The 15772-nt window shown below is 40.1% G+C and overlaps 2 protein-coding genes across 9 annotated transcripts in view; both read right to left on the bottom strand.

Moving 5' to 3' along the window:
* Positions 1 to 10623, bottom strand: part of CMYA5 (cardiomyopathy associated 5) — a 92936-nt gene extending 82313 nt beyond the window's left edge. The window contains exon 1 of the mRNA XM_033110234.1: positions 10399 to 10623. Within this exon, the coding sequence (XP_032966125.1) occupies positions 10399 to 10547 (149 nt within the window). The 5' untranslated portion in view covers positions 10548 to 10623. The remainder of the gene's footprint in view (positions 1 to 10398) is intronic.
* Positions 10624 to 13244: 2621 nt separating this feature from the next.
* The window catches only part of TENT2 (terminal nucleotidyltransferase 2), a 47793-nt gene continuing 45265 nt past the window's right edge, over positions 13245 to 15772 (bottom strand). For 7 of the 8 annotated variants that reach the window (XM_033110673.1, XM_033110675.1, XM_033110677.1 and 4 more), the window contains one exon: positions 13258 to 14722. In XM_033110673.1, the coding sequence (XP_032966564.1) occupies positions 14648 to 14722 (75 nt within the window). In that variant the 3' untranslated portion in view covers positions 13258 to 14647. Of the gene's footprint in view, positions 14723 to 15772 lie in introns of all 8 variants that reach the window. The other variant, XM_033110681.1, reaches the window with a different exon arrangement.

Below are 15772 nucleotides of genomic sequence, written 5' to 3'. Positions count from 1 at the left end.
AAAAACAGAACACAGGACAACCGTACCAGGACAAAAATATCATCAATCATACTCGGGGGCAAATGGGTTTGTTTCAATGGTCTCCCCCAAGCTGAGCAGAAGAGCGAGTCTGGGAAACACTGTATCCATAGGCACCTACATTCCATATCCCCCTCCCAGGCAGAAATAAAGGTACATAAACACAAGCTTTTGCCCTAGCTAGTGGGCATCCTGGCTTTGGGTACCCTCCGCTCTGGAGCTGTAACTCTTTGCTTGCTATAATAAACTATCTTCCTGTACAACTCTTTGCCTCTCCCTGGTCCGTGTATCCATTCTTCAGCTCCTCGAGACTATGCACCTGGCATACACTAAACAACATCCTACATCACTAGGATGGTATCAGGGCCTCTGCTAGGATTTCCTTCCAAAGGGTCAAGTATGTAAATGAAATAGAGTCCTAATTCTATTAGCCAATTTAACTACACATTTGGTTATCACACAATTTTAGTTTATATGTCAACACAGCTAACTTCAAATAAGGGAAATAAAACTATCACTCCCTCCCAGAGTTATTAGAGATCTGAGGCCGAGGGTTTGGTGAAAGTTGTTTCCTTCAGTTTTCTGGGTAGTACCCTTAGCTCACTCTTCTGAGCAGGGTAGACTGAGCACAACTGTAATGCCAGTCTGCCTTTAGTGTCCCCTTACTCCTCTTCTAAGCCCCACTCTTCCCTTTCTGGTGCCCTCTTCTCCCTCTTTTCGGGAGGGTATCTTAGATCCTGTATTTGAAGGGATTTTTTTTCAAAAGGGAATCCAATCTAAAGCAGATGCTGGTACTTTTAAACTACTAACTTTCTCAAAGGTGTTTGCATGTTCTATGTCATTAATCTCTCTCTACTGACTTGTACTTTGCCAAATTCAAAGACCACTTCTCGGTTCTCCTTCTCCATGCCCTTGTTTTGCCATTTTCAAACAAGAGTGTGATGATCTCAGTGGTGCAGATCTGACACAAGGAAACCTGAGATCCTGGGATGAAAAGTTTTGTGGTGAAACGCAACCACTTATTCATGCTACAAACAACCATTTCCTAAGCACCTACTGTGTGCCAGACACTGTATTCTAGGTGCCATAGATGCAGCGGAGAAGCAAAGCCCCTGCCCTCATGGAGCTTCCTCTCTAGTGGTGGCAATAAAGAATAAATAAACAGAAGATACCATTTCAGATAGTGATAGATGCTATGAAGAGCAGTGTGAAATAGGGAGTCATGTGATAGTGAAAGACATGAAGGGAGCCCCTTAGGCAGGGTGGTTGAGGAAAGTCTCTTTAGGAAAGTGACATTTACTCTAGAACCAGAAGAGTGGATTTGGAGAAGAAGTGCTCCAGGGAGAGAAAACAGCAAGTGCAAAGGAACAGGCTTAGCACGAGGGAGGTTCAGAAAGAGGCCAGCACAGCACAGAATGTAGTGAACACAGCAAGATGGTATGAGACGGGCTGAGAGCGGCAAGCTGTCAGGCAGGGCCTTGAAAGCTGTAATAAAGACACAGAGAGGCTAAGTGTTTTGCCCCAAGTCACACAGTTAGTAAGTGGCAGAGCCAGGATGATAATCCAGGTCTTTCCAATCCATCAAGTGTTTTCGCACTGTAGCCTGCTTTATGCCCAAAATGGTGCTGGATGAAGAGGGGATTTAATAAAGCCCTTCTTGGGGATCCCAAAACTCTAAGAAGAGACCAAGACCATTGTTTCACTCTCTTCTCCTCATTCGCTCTTGGGAAAAAAACAAAAACAAAAAACTAGCTATGAAAACTTCCAAGTGTACTATGCCAAAATCCAATACAAATTCTGCTTTTTAAATGAGGATCTGAATTTTATAGATAACATGTTAAATTCCTATTGAACAGTTATCATATGATCCCATGGAGCACGCAGGAAGTTATTTTGGTGTTGCTACGTTTGACCTTATGAAAATTAATCACATTGGATTGCCTAATGTCTATTTTTAAACACAAGATCTCCTCTCCCTATTACACATCAGGTAACTTAATATAGCTAAGGTGCTGATCAGGATTGACTACTACGTAGGTTTTCCTTTATGCTTTGCTTTTAAAATTAAAAGTAAACTGAAAACAATATTTTTAAAAAGTAAATTTAGACTCAAATTTGAAAAAAAGAAAGACATTGGCTAATAAAGACCAGATGTGTATATACTGTGTGTGTTTGTATATAATCTTGAGATAAGCATGGAACCCACGTGTTCCAGCCCTGGCTCTGCCATTAGGCTGGCATACTCACTAGCTGTCTGACATTAGGTAATGACTGGAGATTGCTAAGCCTCTATTGTTTTCCCCATGACATAGAGATGAAAACAAAGTCTATAACATAGAGCTATTGTGAAAATTATTCAAAATAACAAGTGACAGTGCTTGAAATAGACTAGCTATTCCTTAAGTGTTGGTTTCCCTTCCTTTCTCTGGTCTGTGTTCACTCATCAGAAACATAAGCGGATCAGGGAGATGGATGTTGTGGTCCCTTCTAGAATAAGTGTCATCGGCAGCCAGGCTTTCCTGCCCGACCACAGGACAGTGAAACCTTTTGCTGTAGGCAAATGGAGAAGTGTTAGGAAGACGGACCTGGAGACTGACAGAAAACTTCCAGGGGAATGAGAAAGGCGGCTTCAGGGGCTTGAAGGGTCAGGGTCCTAGTGGACCCCACCTGAACTCCCCAGGTCCGATTCATGCCGCCAATGCATTCATTTCAACTACTCATTACCTGGGAGATTATTTGTTTAATGTCTGCCCTCTTCAGATACCAAACTCTAAATGCTAGGACCTCTGTTTTGTTCACTCACTCCACATCTATGTTGCATCGTACACAGTAAGCCCTCGATAAATATTTGTTGAATGAATGAACCTCTTTTCTTAGAATAGATGCATTTCTGAAATTGGAGGTGCTGTGAGTTTCGCAAAGCTACTCCAGGTACTGATGTATCTGCATCCATTTTGTTTGGCAAACTGACACTCGCCCCGTCATGCAAGCGTACGCCCGAGATAACTGAAGAGTCACAAGCAAATGAAAGTTCCTGATATGACTTCCCTAACAGTCCTTGATCAACAGTCTCCTCCACCCGGTGTGCCGCTTAGGTCAGACCCCTGTGGAGCTTACCAAAACTCTGCTTGTTTTCATTTGAATAGACGGATCCAGCCTTAGCCTGGGAAGTCCAACGCACTGCATCCATGGCCCCCAATAAAAGCATGTGTCCCTGGTCCAGCCACTCTGTCTGCCAGGACTCTGCTTTGGCCACCCAAGGTAAGCCCTGTACTGACTGCCTGTAGACCTGAAAGTAATAAACTTCTCTGTTGCAATTTCTCTCGTGGTCTTCTGTTGAACTGGGGCTCACCATCCAGCATCCTATGCTCCACTTCCCAAGTGTTAATTTAACAAATTCATAACAGGAGGAAATTAATTTTATTTACAAATCAATAATTTCGAATGCCCTAGTGAAATCAGCCATTCAGAGGAAATTGGTGGTGAATGTACATTTCTGGTTAGCATGTAGATTCTCTTTTAAAGAGAAGCATACCTAAACTAAGAAAACATAGCAATGGCTCCATGAGATGGCTTTGAGTATTCAGAGTTTGGGAGAATTAATCTTCCCACATACCTTGGACTTTATCAGATTAGGATGTGGAATTTTGGAACTGAATATGCTCCAGTTGCCTAACAGGACTTTTCTCTGGGCAAAAAGCAAAGCCTATACTTATCCTTCCATCTATGATCTGGCTCAAAGGTCAGTCAGTCCAGGAGAGATTTTCCAACAAGTCACAGAAGGTGGGAATCATGACTGCAGACATCCTAATTGAACAATCCCTCAGTACTTATCACTGTCCCCTCCAAGCTACGGTTTCCAGAGTCACCGGACTTTGTTAATCCCTCGTAAATGAATGGTCAACAACCAACAAAATTCTACCTAATCTAACAGGTTCAACATTTTACCTAAATTTGCTTCTCGCAAGAGTATGGATGACTTGACATTCACTTGCCCATTCATTTGTTCATTTATTCATGCCATCCACTTATCCCAGTCCTGGAAATCCTGAGTGATTTTGGGTGAGAAAAAGCAAACTTAGAGCAGCAACTAGCAGCACATGAGCTGGCACCAGGAACTAAAGAAGTATCTACCCTCATCCTGTGCCCGGAACATCTTTCTGCCCAGCTGTAGTACCGCCTCTGCAAAACCAAAATCTTGTTTTAAGAAGAATACATGTCTTTTCTCTATTCTTTTGTTACTACGCTTAGTGTAGTGCTATGACAGACATTGTGTTCGAGGCAACTGCTTCCCCTCCCCAGACTGTGAGCTCTTTGAGAGAAGCAGCTGTGACGTCCAATCACCTTTATGTCCCTGGTGCCTAGCACAGGACGTAGCCTGTAGAACCGTGGATCAGTTCTGTGGAGTCCAGCGAAGCTAAAGGATTTCTAGGTGTTAGCAAGCCTGCGCTATCCAATATGGCAACCACCAGCCACACATGTGGCGACTGAGAATTTGAAATGTAGCTAGATGGGAAAATTGAGATATGCTGGAAATGTAAAACACACATTAAGTTTCATATTTACCACAGACAAATATAAAATAGCCCATGAATCATTTTTATATGGTTTCCATGTTGAAATGATACTTTGGATATTGGGATAAATAAAATGTATTAGTAAAATTAATTTCACCTCTTTTTTAAATGTGGCTATTAGAAAATTTAAAATTACATATGTGGCTCACATTTTATTTCTATTGGATAATGCTGGACTGAACCAAAGATTTCTATTTCAAATACAAATCACATCTAGTCTCTTACACCTGATTCTCTAAGCTTCCTTGGTAGGAAGGGATTTGGTTATATTGTCTGAATTGAGTCAAAGCATTCATTAAGCGTAGGTTCAGACTATCTGAGGAATATAAGACACTTTTTTTTTTTGCAAAATTTTATCAGTCAATATGTCCTACATTTTTAGTAGGTTTACTGTTTTAAGGAAAAAAATAATTCCAACTCTTGCTGTACTCCCCTATGTTGAGTCAAAGTCTTACCAAGGGCATGTAATACCCATGCAGCCAACACTTAAATAGCTCCTCAATTTCTGGCTACCAGCGCCTCTGTTTTATCCTCTCTCCTCCCTCAGTCTCTGGCATTCTGAGCAGTCACCACTCCCATCTCAGCTCTTTCTACTGACCTTAAAAGAGGACTGGCTCAAATAACACACTTGTCAAAACACCTAGTAAGCACAGCAGGGAGGGACATATAAATAGATGGAAACAGAGTGCTCCGTTCTGATAACAAAACCATTTACAAACTCTCTTCACCTTCCAAAAGGTTTCCTACAAGGATTAGTTAAATGTAAATGTTACTAATAATTTTCATTCTATCAGCTTAGACAGACCTGTTTTGTATAAGCACTTGCAAAGCTATAATTCAAGGTGATTTTTAAGTTCTGGGTACTGCTGTGGCAAAAATCCTTTGTGCTTAAATAGAGAAATTAAAATTGACCAACAAAAAATGATCCAAAACAAAACTACTGAAAATTTTCTAAGTGATCTATGGGAAAGTTTAAAAGTGTCAGGCTCCATTGGGCTACAGTCAGAAAAACAAACCAAAAAAAAATTCTGAGTGTCTACTTACATATCTCCCTCCATATAGAAGACCATGAATTTGAAACATTTAGCACAGTGCTTGGCACATAGTATTTAGCACAGTGCTTGGCACATAGTAAGTAGGAGCTCAATAATTATTAGTTCAATGAATATATGAATGCAGAGGTGATTACTATTTAAGAGAACACTGCAATCATGTTTTGTTTTTCCATTTTTTAAACCGTGAGTGATATAGTAGACAGAACACAGCTTCCTATTTTATTCGGAATAAAATTTGAAATACTTACCATGCCCTACAAAGCCCTACATGATGTGCAACTCAACTACCTCTTAGACTCATCTCCCCCCACTACCCCATTGCTTTGCTCTATCAACCTGACCATGTGTTCATCAAACAAGCCACAAACTTTCCTGCCTCAGTGCCCTCGTGCCAGCTCTTCCCTTTGCCTAGAACACTCATTCCTTCAGTCTCTGCTCAAATGTTACCCATCACAGAGGCTTCCTTCACTCCCTTACCCCAAACAGCATAACCTTTATCCTGCTATATTTGTCCTCATATTACTTATTGCCCCTGACATATTACAAATTTGTTTCCCTCCCCAAACCGGAAAGTCATTTCATTCCCAAGAGGACAGAGACTTTGTTCCCTTTGTTCACTGCTGTATCCTTTGTGCCTAGAAAGCGTCTGGAACATAGTAGGAGTTCAATAAATATTTGTTGAATGAATAAATGAACAAACATGAGATTGAAAGCAAGACACCTGGATCTAGTCCTAATTCTACCACTAGGAAGTTGTGTGACTTAGAACAAGTCCCCGATACTCAGTTTCTGAATCTGTGAAAGGATTGGTTGGGACAAGATATTTCTGAAGCCTCATCCAGCTCTAAAATCACTGGGTTTTATAGAGCTGCTTTTTACGTACAACTTCTATACAAAGTTTTAGTGACTCAAAAATATTTTTCTCATATTCACAAACTACAAGCCCTCTGTGTACTTCACTATGATTGCAGACCCTGCTCCAAAGGCCTCTGATGAAACCTTCGCTAATCCTTCCACGCAGGATGGATCCCAGTACTTTCTTCTCCCTATGTTGAGGTGCGTCATACAAACCTTTCTTCCTCAAACCTCATAACAGGTAATGACATAAATATGTTTTTCTGTTTTCCCATGTAGAACGTGAACACCTTGAGGACAGTAATGGATTCCGAGTAATTTTTGTATTCCCAAGCGCCTTGCATACATACGTAGTCCATGACAATTAATAGGCAATCCATGAAGGTTTAGTGAATGATAAATATAGGGGAAGCCAAAGTGGAATGGGATCATTACTCATATTGAAAATTGAGTCCACCCCTCTCCCTTCACTGATGAATGGTGGGCAGAAGGCAAAGCTTTGCTGCCAATGGTTCATCAGAAGGGATGCAAGAAACGAAAACTTACTGAGAATCTATGAAAGGCCAAGCACGCTTCACACATTCACAGAGTTCACTTAATCCTGTGACAACCTCATGAATTAGGAATTATTACTACCATTTTACAGATGAGAAACCTGGGGCACAGAGAAGATAGGGAGTTTGCCCATGATACAACGAGTGGCTAATAGGATTCACACTCAGGGCTCTTTACACCAGGTACCACATTCATATCACTGAATGACACGTCAGAAAGGTAGTTCTCTGATCCAATGTAAGTATTGGCATGTGTAATGGTGAGCTTTCCTGCACAAGAAAAGCATTTTTATAATTAAAGAGTATTTTTTCATTTGATTCAGAAGGTTGGCTATAGATAATTCTCGTATATATTATTCCTGAAAGGGTGAAAACGATCTACAAGCAGATTACACTTTGTGCCTTTTGAATTTTTAAATATAAATTTTATCTTTTCTGATAATTGCATTACCTGTTCATTATAGAAAAACTGAAAAATAGATATAGAGAAAAAATTTTAGTCAACTATTATTCCATCACTCAGAGACAACCACTATTAACCTTCCTTAACCTTATGTTATTTATTATGTTAACCTTTATTACCCTTTGAAACTTTTTCCAATACGTATTTTATTTTATAGTGAGATCATTCTAATTTATACAATAAATTTTTTTCAGATGCAATATATGCATTTTCCATATTGTTAGAAATCTTCATAAATAGCATTTTAATAATGTCTTAATAATATCACATCAAATAGATGCAATAATTAATCCTGTTATTATTACTTAGGATATTTCTATTTATTTACTTTTATGTGTCTCCCAATTTTTGAAAAAAATCAGTTTGTAATTCAACTTCTGAGAATGGTTCTGACCTCTGAGAAAATGCAGCGACAACTTTTCCATTCAAGAAGGGGAAAAACTCCCACTAGTATTCAAAGGGATGAAGTCTTTCCTTTTCCTGTAATAATGTAGAAACTAGTAGGAGTCATTCAAGTTGCACTTACAGTAAAGAAGGGAGGCAGTGAAAGTCTAGCAGTGGCTTGAAGTAGACAGACCCAGGCCCACACCATAATTCATAAATAACATTTACCTGACTTATACTCTCAGTAAATTACATAAAGCCTCAGTTTCCTCTCCTGTAACTGGACAGTCACTTCATAATATTACTGATAGGGTTTAAAACCAGAAAACATTTGTAAACACTTAGCACCAAGACGGGCACAGAGTGAGGGGCCCCTCTTTTAATTGTAAAACTTTAGTGGAAGAGCCGAGAGGACATCATTTTTACCTCCCCTCCATTGAGAATATTCCAAGTTCTTGCCTCTCGTCTCGGAATTAAAAAGAACTTGAGGCTATATTTATAAACTCATGCACAATAAAAGGGCTTGATTTCTGACACTGAAGGAGAAGAAATTCAAGGACTCCCAGTTCGCCCTGGAGTTCCTCCCCACTTTCTCCCAACCTCCAGCAACAGCTCCCACCCCTTCTCCCCTTGCCCCCATTGTGGGTCAGTCCCTAGACACCTCCTTTCTTTCTCTCTGCTGCTGCTACTCTGATCTGAGCCGCCCCAAACCCAACTTTCCAATCTGCCGGCAGTCGAATTTTTCAATAACATCACTCTGTTCTTCTAAATCCTGTTCAGTTTATTGATTTCTTGTTACCAACGTCATCAAATCCAATTTTTTAAAACTTGTGATGGTTTTCAAGGCCTCGACCATCACCACCTACCTATTCCCTGTTTCATTCCACTCTATTCATTCTGGGGTCCACCTCACCATCTATAGTCAGAGCAGGCTAGTTTATGGAGATAAATCGTATCTTTACCTGAAGATCTTGATTTTTGTCAAAGGGGACGGCACTGTCAGCTGTTCACATGTTAGAGTAAATGAGTTTTCAGATTCTCTAAGGGGTCGATTTTGGTTGGGCAAGGATATGAGGATGTCAGACACCATTCAGGGAAAAAGGTGATGAAGTCTGGAACTGACAAATTTCCCCTTCTCAATACTGCCCAGGAATCACAGATCCCTAGCCCTTGTTCCATGTCCCACAGGTGCCTTCTCTTCTGCTTTTCCATTCTGTCAGGCCCAGGTCATGCCCACTTCTTCTCAAGGCACTCACAAATCTACACGCACTCTGCTGACCTTCCACTGCAGGCAGGGTCTGTCCTCCCGACCCTCTCACTTATTTTGTACAGAGTCTCATACTCCACACATTGTTATCTAACTTTTCCCATCGTCCTTGAGAACGGCGACTGGGACGGCTTCCCACCTGGTAGCTGCTTGGTAAATATGTGATGGGTATTCCAGACTTCTCATCGGCTGACCATTCACCCTAATCACTGCCACTTTGTGGCCTATTTCAAGTTCAGCTCTGCTGGCTTTGCCTGGGTAGCACTTTTCACTTTGGGTAAGATGGGCATTCTGAAACGCTGCACATCCATGTGTCACCTACAAAACCTTTCTACTCATATGAATAGACTTAGGAAGGGACATCAATAACCAATGACACAACAACAAGAATCTATACTAAAAAAAACCCCTAAAAACAAATAAATAACAACAAAACAAAACCCGTACTCAAAGAAAACAAGTGAAAAGTTGAAACAAATCCAAACAGAGAGGAGAAGAGGCTAGTATTCTCATGTGAGGGCCTCCATGAAGAAAGGGAGGGAGGGACAGCCAACTGGAGGGAGACCCACTTCATATAGTATTTCCTAACTGCATTCGCATTCATTGAAATGTTGATATTTGGGGCCATGGAAAAAAAAAGCCAGCAGGATTTTTAGAACAGGCGTTACTGAAACTCATGCTTCTTTTCTCCAAGGAATTTATGGGCCTTTGCGCCAAAATGAAGTCCCCTTCTAGCAATCTAGCCCCGTACGAGCCATCGAAGAAACCTCCTCCAGTCATTTGAAGGTTCCAGGGCAGCCTCCGCCACCTCCACCCCCAACCCTTCTCCTCTAGCTCAGGCTTTTGAGATTGTTCCGATGCCTTGGACCCAAAACCAGCGTTTCAGCACATTTCTGCACTTAGGCAAGACTCGAAGTAAATTCCCGGGAATAAACAAAAGCAGCAAGTCAACTAGGGGCTGGGAGCGGCGGGAGGAGGTCGTGCGCGAGGACGTGGGGAGGGGGGTGAACTTGGCTGCGGCAGGTGGGCCTGTCACTCTAGCTGCCTCGAGGCACCTTCACCTTCCAGTTCTTTCCAAGGCAGCGCCCCGCGAGAGAAAGTGCCTAGCTCGAGGGAAGTGAACTCTAGCGCTTAAAAAGATGAGACAAAGGAAGACGGCGGAGTTGCCCTGCGAAGCACCTGCCCTCCACGGCCGCGTTTCCAGGCCCGAGAGGGGACCCGCTACCTGGCGTCCGGCTCCTCCTCCGACTCCGTGGCCGTCTCATCTTCCTCGCCCTCTGACTCCTCCTCCGTCTCCAGCTCGTGGGTCGCCTCCTCGTCCCCGTCCGAGCCGAGAAAGCTCTCCGCGGCGTAGTGGCTGTCGCTGCTCGCCATCGCGTCTTTCCGGGGCCGGAGCTGAGCCGGAGCCGCCCGCGCCGCGCCTGGTGTTCTCCCTCTGACTGCGCCTCTGGCCCCGGCGGGGCGGCTCGAGTTCCCGGCCCGGGGGGCGGGCGAGCCCCGCGACTTTAAATAGAAGGCGTCAAAAAGTTTCGCCCGGGCTCAGCGTCTCCTCTTGCCGGCGCGCCTGCCAACTCCCCCGAGCCATCCCCGTCCCAGTTTAGACAGATCTCTGGCGGGCCTTTGGGGCATCGGGAGATCACCCACCACTCCAAGGGGCGCAGGCTTCGTCCGCTGCCCCGGGGAACTGAAAGGAGGAAAGGCACCCAGCCCTGCCTCTTTCCTCTAGAGCGGGTTTGGTAGACTTTGTTTCCAGCCGCGCTACTTGATGGATGGACCCTTTATCCCAAATTACTCCTAAGTGAGCACAGCATTTACTAGTTCAGGCACTCAGCTAAGGGTCTCAATTTCATTATCCTTTGCTCCAAATCTGCTGTGGTAGGTTAACTGCAATACTGGTTTTATAGATGAGAAAACTGAGGCTCAAAAGAGCTTGGGTAGCTAGTTTCCTAGAGGTCTGGTGGCTAGTCAAGTGACCCAATGGGAAGCAAGGCTGGGTCTGCCATTTCAAAAGCCCGGTTTTGAACCACTGTTGAGCATTGGCTTCCTTTACATTTGCAAATCAATAAATTGTGTATTCTCTTCCTCGGTGGCCCCTGGATTGTTAACAGTCAGGAAATTTTTATATCCACTAATCTTAAAAATCGAAGAGGAATAATTTATCCCCACATTGGCCAAAGGCTAAATTTTGTCCAAAACTCAGCCCAAAGATTCCCAGACCTTTGGTTGGATCATGTCATGACCATACTTAAAACCCCTCAATGGCTTCCCCCTGCTCAAGGACTAAAGCCTCAGCTCAGAACGATAAATACTGAGCAACAGCCCACATCTTATCTGCCTGGTCTTTTCTACAGAAGTCAGGGGTTCCCAACATTTATAAAGTCACACCACTGTACCTTTATTTACTCAGTTCCTCTTGCCTGAAAAGCTTCTCCCACGTTTATTTACCGGTTTCTCAACATTCAGGATCATCACCTTTTTCTGAAATCCCAGCTTAAGCTCAATACCCCTCTTCCAGGTTCCTACATTATCGTATATTCAAATTATGTTTGTGTCTTTCTCTCAGTAGACTTTGTAGTTCTTAACTCATCTCAGTTCCACCATCCCCATCTCTTACAAGCCCAGAAGCTAGCAAAGTACTTAGCACATAGTAGGTGCTTAATCAGTGTTTGGCAAACTTACAGGACCAGACCTGTTGAGTCTGGTCCTGTAACAGGTAGCGATACCTTTACAATGCATAAAATTAATCTTCTTTTCATGAGGATTTTATGGCTAACATTTATTTTTAATTATACTGCAAACTCTATTCAGAGTTATTAAATATGCGTATGATGAATGTAAGTAAGTTCATGTTACACTAGCTTGTAGGCATGCATTAGGTCCGTGGGCAAAGAGGTGCAGATACAGGACGGGAAGATAGAGGAGTCTAGCCTTCCAGGATTCACTTAACCAGCCTTAGTATCAGCAGTATTTTTTCTCTTAACACAAGCGAAGCTTTTCCATTTATCCCAAATGACTGCTCACCCACGACAAAAAGAATTCAACAGTAACTAAGGGAATCTGTTAAACACTAATCAAAACTAGAGGTAGCCATTGTATATTCCTTCCATTTAACTCAACATTTCTTGGGAACTCTGACTAAAGTAACCAAGATTCACTTGTAAAGATCCTAGTTCAAACGAATTCAAAATTAAGAACTTTGCACATTTTTAACTTTCTGACACTACTCTCAAGACATGCAAATATATAGAAATGGCCAAATCAATACAAATAGAAAATAAAAAAATGTATTATTCACATGACTAAATAATTCATACTGAAAATAATTTAAAAGTCTAAAAAGCTCTCATATATTAATGGCCCACTTTTCCAACATTTTGCTGTCACAAGGTACCTAATCTTAAGCTTCAGTCTATTGACTTTGAATTGGGTGTAAGTTTATTAACTTGTTGATTGATCTATTTGTTACAGTAAAACAGCTGAAAAGCAGCAGCAGTAAGACCAGTGTGTGGGGGGGGTGGAGGTGGTGATTGAAGGCTGAGAAAACAGTGGCAGTGAAAGAGTCCACACCGTGGTAAATTCTGGGGCTTTATTAGGAAAAGTCACAGCACTGTGGAGGCAGAATGCCCTACACACACTCAGACATCCCTCAGAGCTGCACAGTATTATTACAGAGTACTATGACTATCCTTTATTGTTTATAATGATTACCTGGAGTCATCACTAAAATATTAATTGTACTTAATACATTCTGATAAAGAAGAGTTGCACAGTGTATAATACATTTCTGGAAATTTCCAAGGAAAGGAATATATAAAGCTTAATTGCTTCAAAAGTGTTGCACACCAGTAATCTAAAAAATCCATCTACGTGGAAAGCTTCATTCCTAATATACTGCCAGAGATGTTGTTGCTGATGTTAATTGGCCTAACGACGAATAAACTTGATTCCCAGATTCCCTGTATTATCTAAATAATCAAGCATAGTAATTGTATTCAGTTCAATTCTAGATAACTACAGCCTCAATCTCATCTCAAAAGACTCACAGAAAAGAAAACAAAAAAACACCACATCAACAATTTCCATATATAAACTTTATTCCATTTGACATCATACAAAAATTTAAACTTAAAGAAGAAAATGAAAATATGCACCTTTTATAAGTCAAAGATAAGCAAAAGTCTTAGCATTTGAATTGATCTGCCAAAAAAAAACCCAAATACATTAGAGGTACAAACTGTGCTACAGCAGGTCTAAAAGAAATTGTACACAGTCCTTTTGAAAAAGTTAAAACTGTTTCCAAGATTACTTTTCATATTTAAATGTACAGACACTGACCAATTTACAAATATTTACATATCCTCCAAACAATCTTAATAAACACTGTAGATTTTTCAGCAGCCACCACTACTTCTTCATGTGGGGAAAAAAAACACTAAAAAAGGTATCTTTCCAAACATTAGCTTTTATTTATAATAATTTTATGTCTTACCCTAAAACATTTTATAGTGGCTTACTGCCTAAAAATTCCAGTTTAGATTACAATCCTGTACTTGTACACAGAAAAAAAAAAATCTGATACTATCAATGGGTTATAATTTCAACTTTGATCTTTCAGTTTCTTTGCTTCATGTCACAGGGAAAATAAAAGCATGAAAATGGAAAGTAAAGCTAAAGTGCATATTGCACCAAGCTATCATAAAGCACAGGGGACTTAATCTTTTCAAAATTTCTACATTGAAATGATTCGTTAAAACAATTCACTAACTGCTGTACAATACAGTTAGTGCTATTACTACAGTGCAAAATGTACTGCTGTTCCAACAAAAAATTTAAAGCAATTTCAAGAGTACATCAAAAGCATGTGGAGTGCTAATGAAATGCTAATATAGACCCATCTACCCAAAGCCTTAGTCTATCCTGGTGAGTCAAGTGAAGACGTAAGGCAATTAATTGTCCAGTATTTCATGCCTCTGCAGTAATTCCATTGAAATAAAAGATTTCATTTTGTTTCAAGTAACTGAGTAACTGACTTGAATCTTCATTTTACTAGAATAGACAAGCAACAAACTACCTTCTGTAGGTTATACTTTAAGTATGTATGAATCAGATTGTTTCCAAAACTCCACACATCTCTTCCGTATTAGCATGTGGTATAATTAATTGAAGTTATATCAAAAACCTTTTATTTGTTCAGATAATTCCCCAAAATATATTTTATCTAATCGCCTGAAAATTCATGCCATAATATTACTAGTCATCAATGTAAACATTTTCAAAAATACATCTTTAAATCAAAGGGTTTTATTAGGAAATGTAATAAAATATGCAATCTTTATATAAGTATGTCCTCTTAAAAATAAAACATGAAAACAAGAACAATTAAAAAGAAACCATAATGGAGATAAACAAAATGCATTATGATGTTACTATTGTTCTTTATTTCTCAGAAGAATTTATTAAGAAATAGAGGCCAGTCATCTTTGCAGGATAGCAGCTCTTAAAGGTAGTATACTGTTCAAATCTCTTTTGTTTTTCAATCTGTGCCATGACTGGGAAAGAAAGAAAAATCATTCTTAAAACCTAAAATATCTGAAGAACAAAAGACTGAAAATAAAGTTACTAGTCTGGGTGATAAAATTTTGGGTGACTTTTTTCTTCTTTTTTTATCTCCTAAGTTTTTAACACAGTACAAGTATTGTTTCTGTCATGAGAGAAGAAAATGTTATTTAAAAATTCTGTACCTGCGTGGCTTCAATTCCTTAAAGAAATAGACGCATGTGGTACAAAAAGATACAACTGACAATATTAACATTTATTTATTCACAGATTTAAATAATTTTATCTAAAATAGCAAGGTACAAGGCAATTAAAAGAAAACCTTTAAATTTGAGAGGGTATGGGAAGATTATTTCAATTATCTGATTGACTATTTTGCATCTAGTGAGCTTTTTCAATTAATAGTAGTTATGAGGGAGAAGGTAACCCCATGATAAAAGCACTTCCTATGTGCCTCTAGAAAAGAAGAATAAATAGAACTGATAAGAAAAAAAAGAAAAACTGAAATTCTTATTCACAAGCTAGAAATTTGGCTCACTGCCTGGTGACTACAGATCTTTATAGTTTGTTCTACTTCAGTTGCTCAATTGACTAAAACTATTAGTTTTACAACTAAACAATTCTAAAGGAAAGCCTACTCACCAATAAGAACAGCAATGTAGGCAATGCTATTTTTGAATTCTCAATTGAATCTGACAAAAAAAAATATACCCTCTTGAATATTTGTTTTGTCCTGCAGAACTCCATTCATTTAAAATTTTCCACTCTGGTTGACAAACTGAGAGGGCCTAATTTGAAAGACAGCTTGTAATATAATACAAGCTTGCATTTTTAATTATCATCCAAATAAAGTCTCTAAAATGATCTTCACAGGTCGCTGATCTTTTTCTTCTATAAGACATTTATTTCTCCTGTATGTCTCACAGTACATATTTCTATCAATGTGTTTCTACAATGTACTGTGGAATTCCTTGAAGATAGGAACCACACCTAGCAAAATTACTAATGAATAAGTTCATACTGTGGAATAATGAGCTAAGGAA

This window comes from Rhinolophus ferrumequinum, chromosome 7 (assembly GCF_004115265.2).
Source record: "Rhinolophus ferrumequinum isolate MPI-CBG mRhiFer1 chromosome 7, mRhiFer1_v1.p, whole genome shotgun sequence".
In the NCBI taxonomy this organism is placed as follows: domain Eukaryota; kingdom Metazoa; phylum Chordata; class Mammalia; order Chiroptera; family Rhinolophidae; genus Rhinolophus; species Rhinolophus ferrumequinum.
Note: the sequence above shows the minus strand (reverse complement) of the source record. Positions and strands in the feature narration are given on the sequence as shown.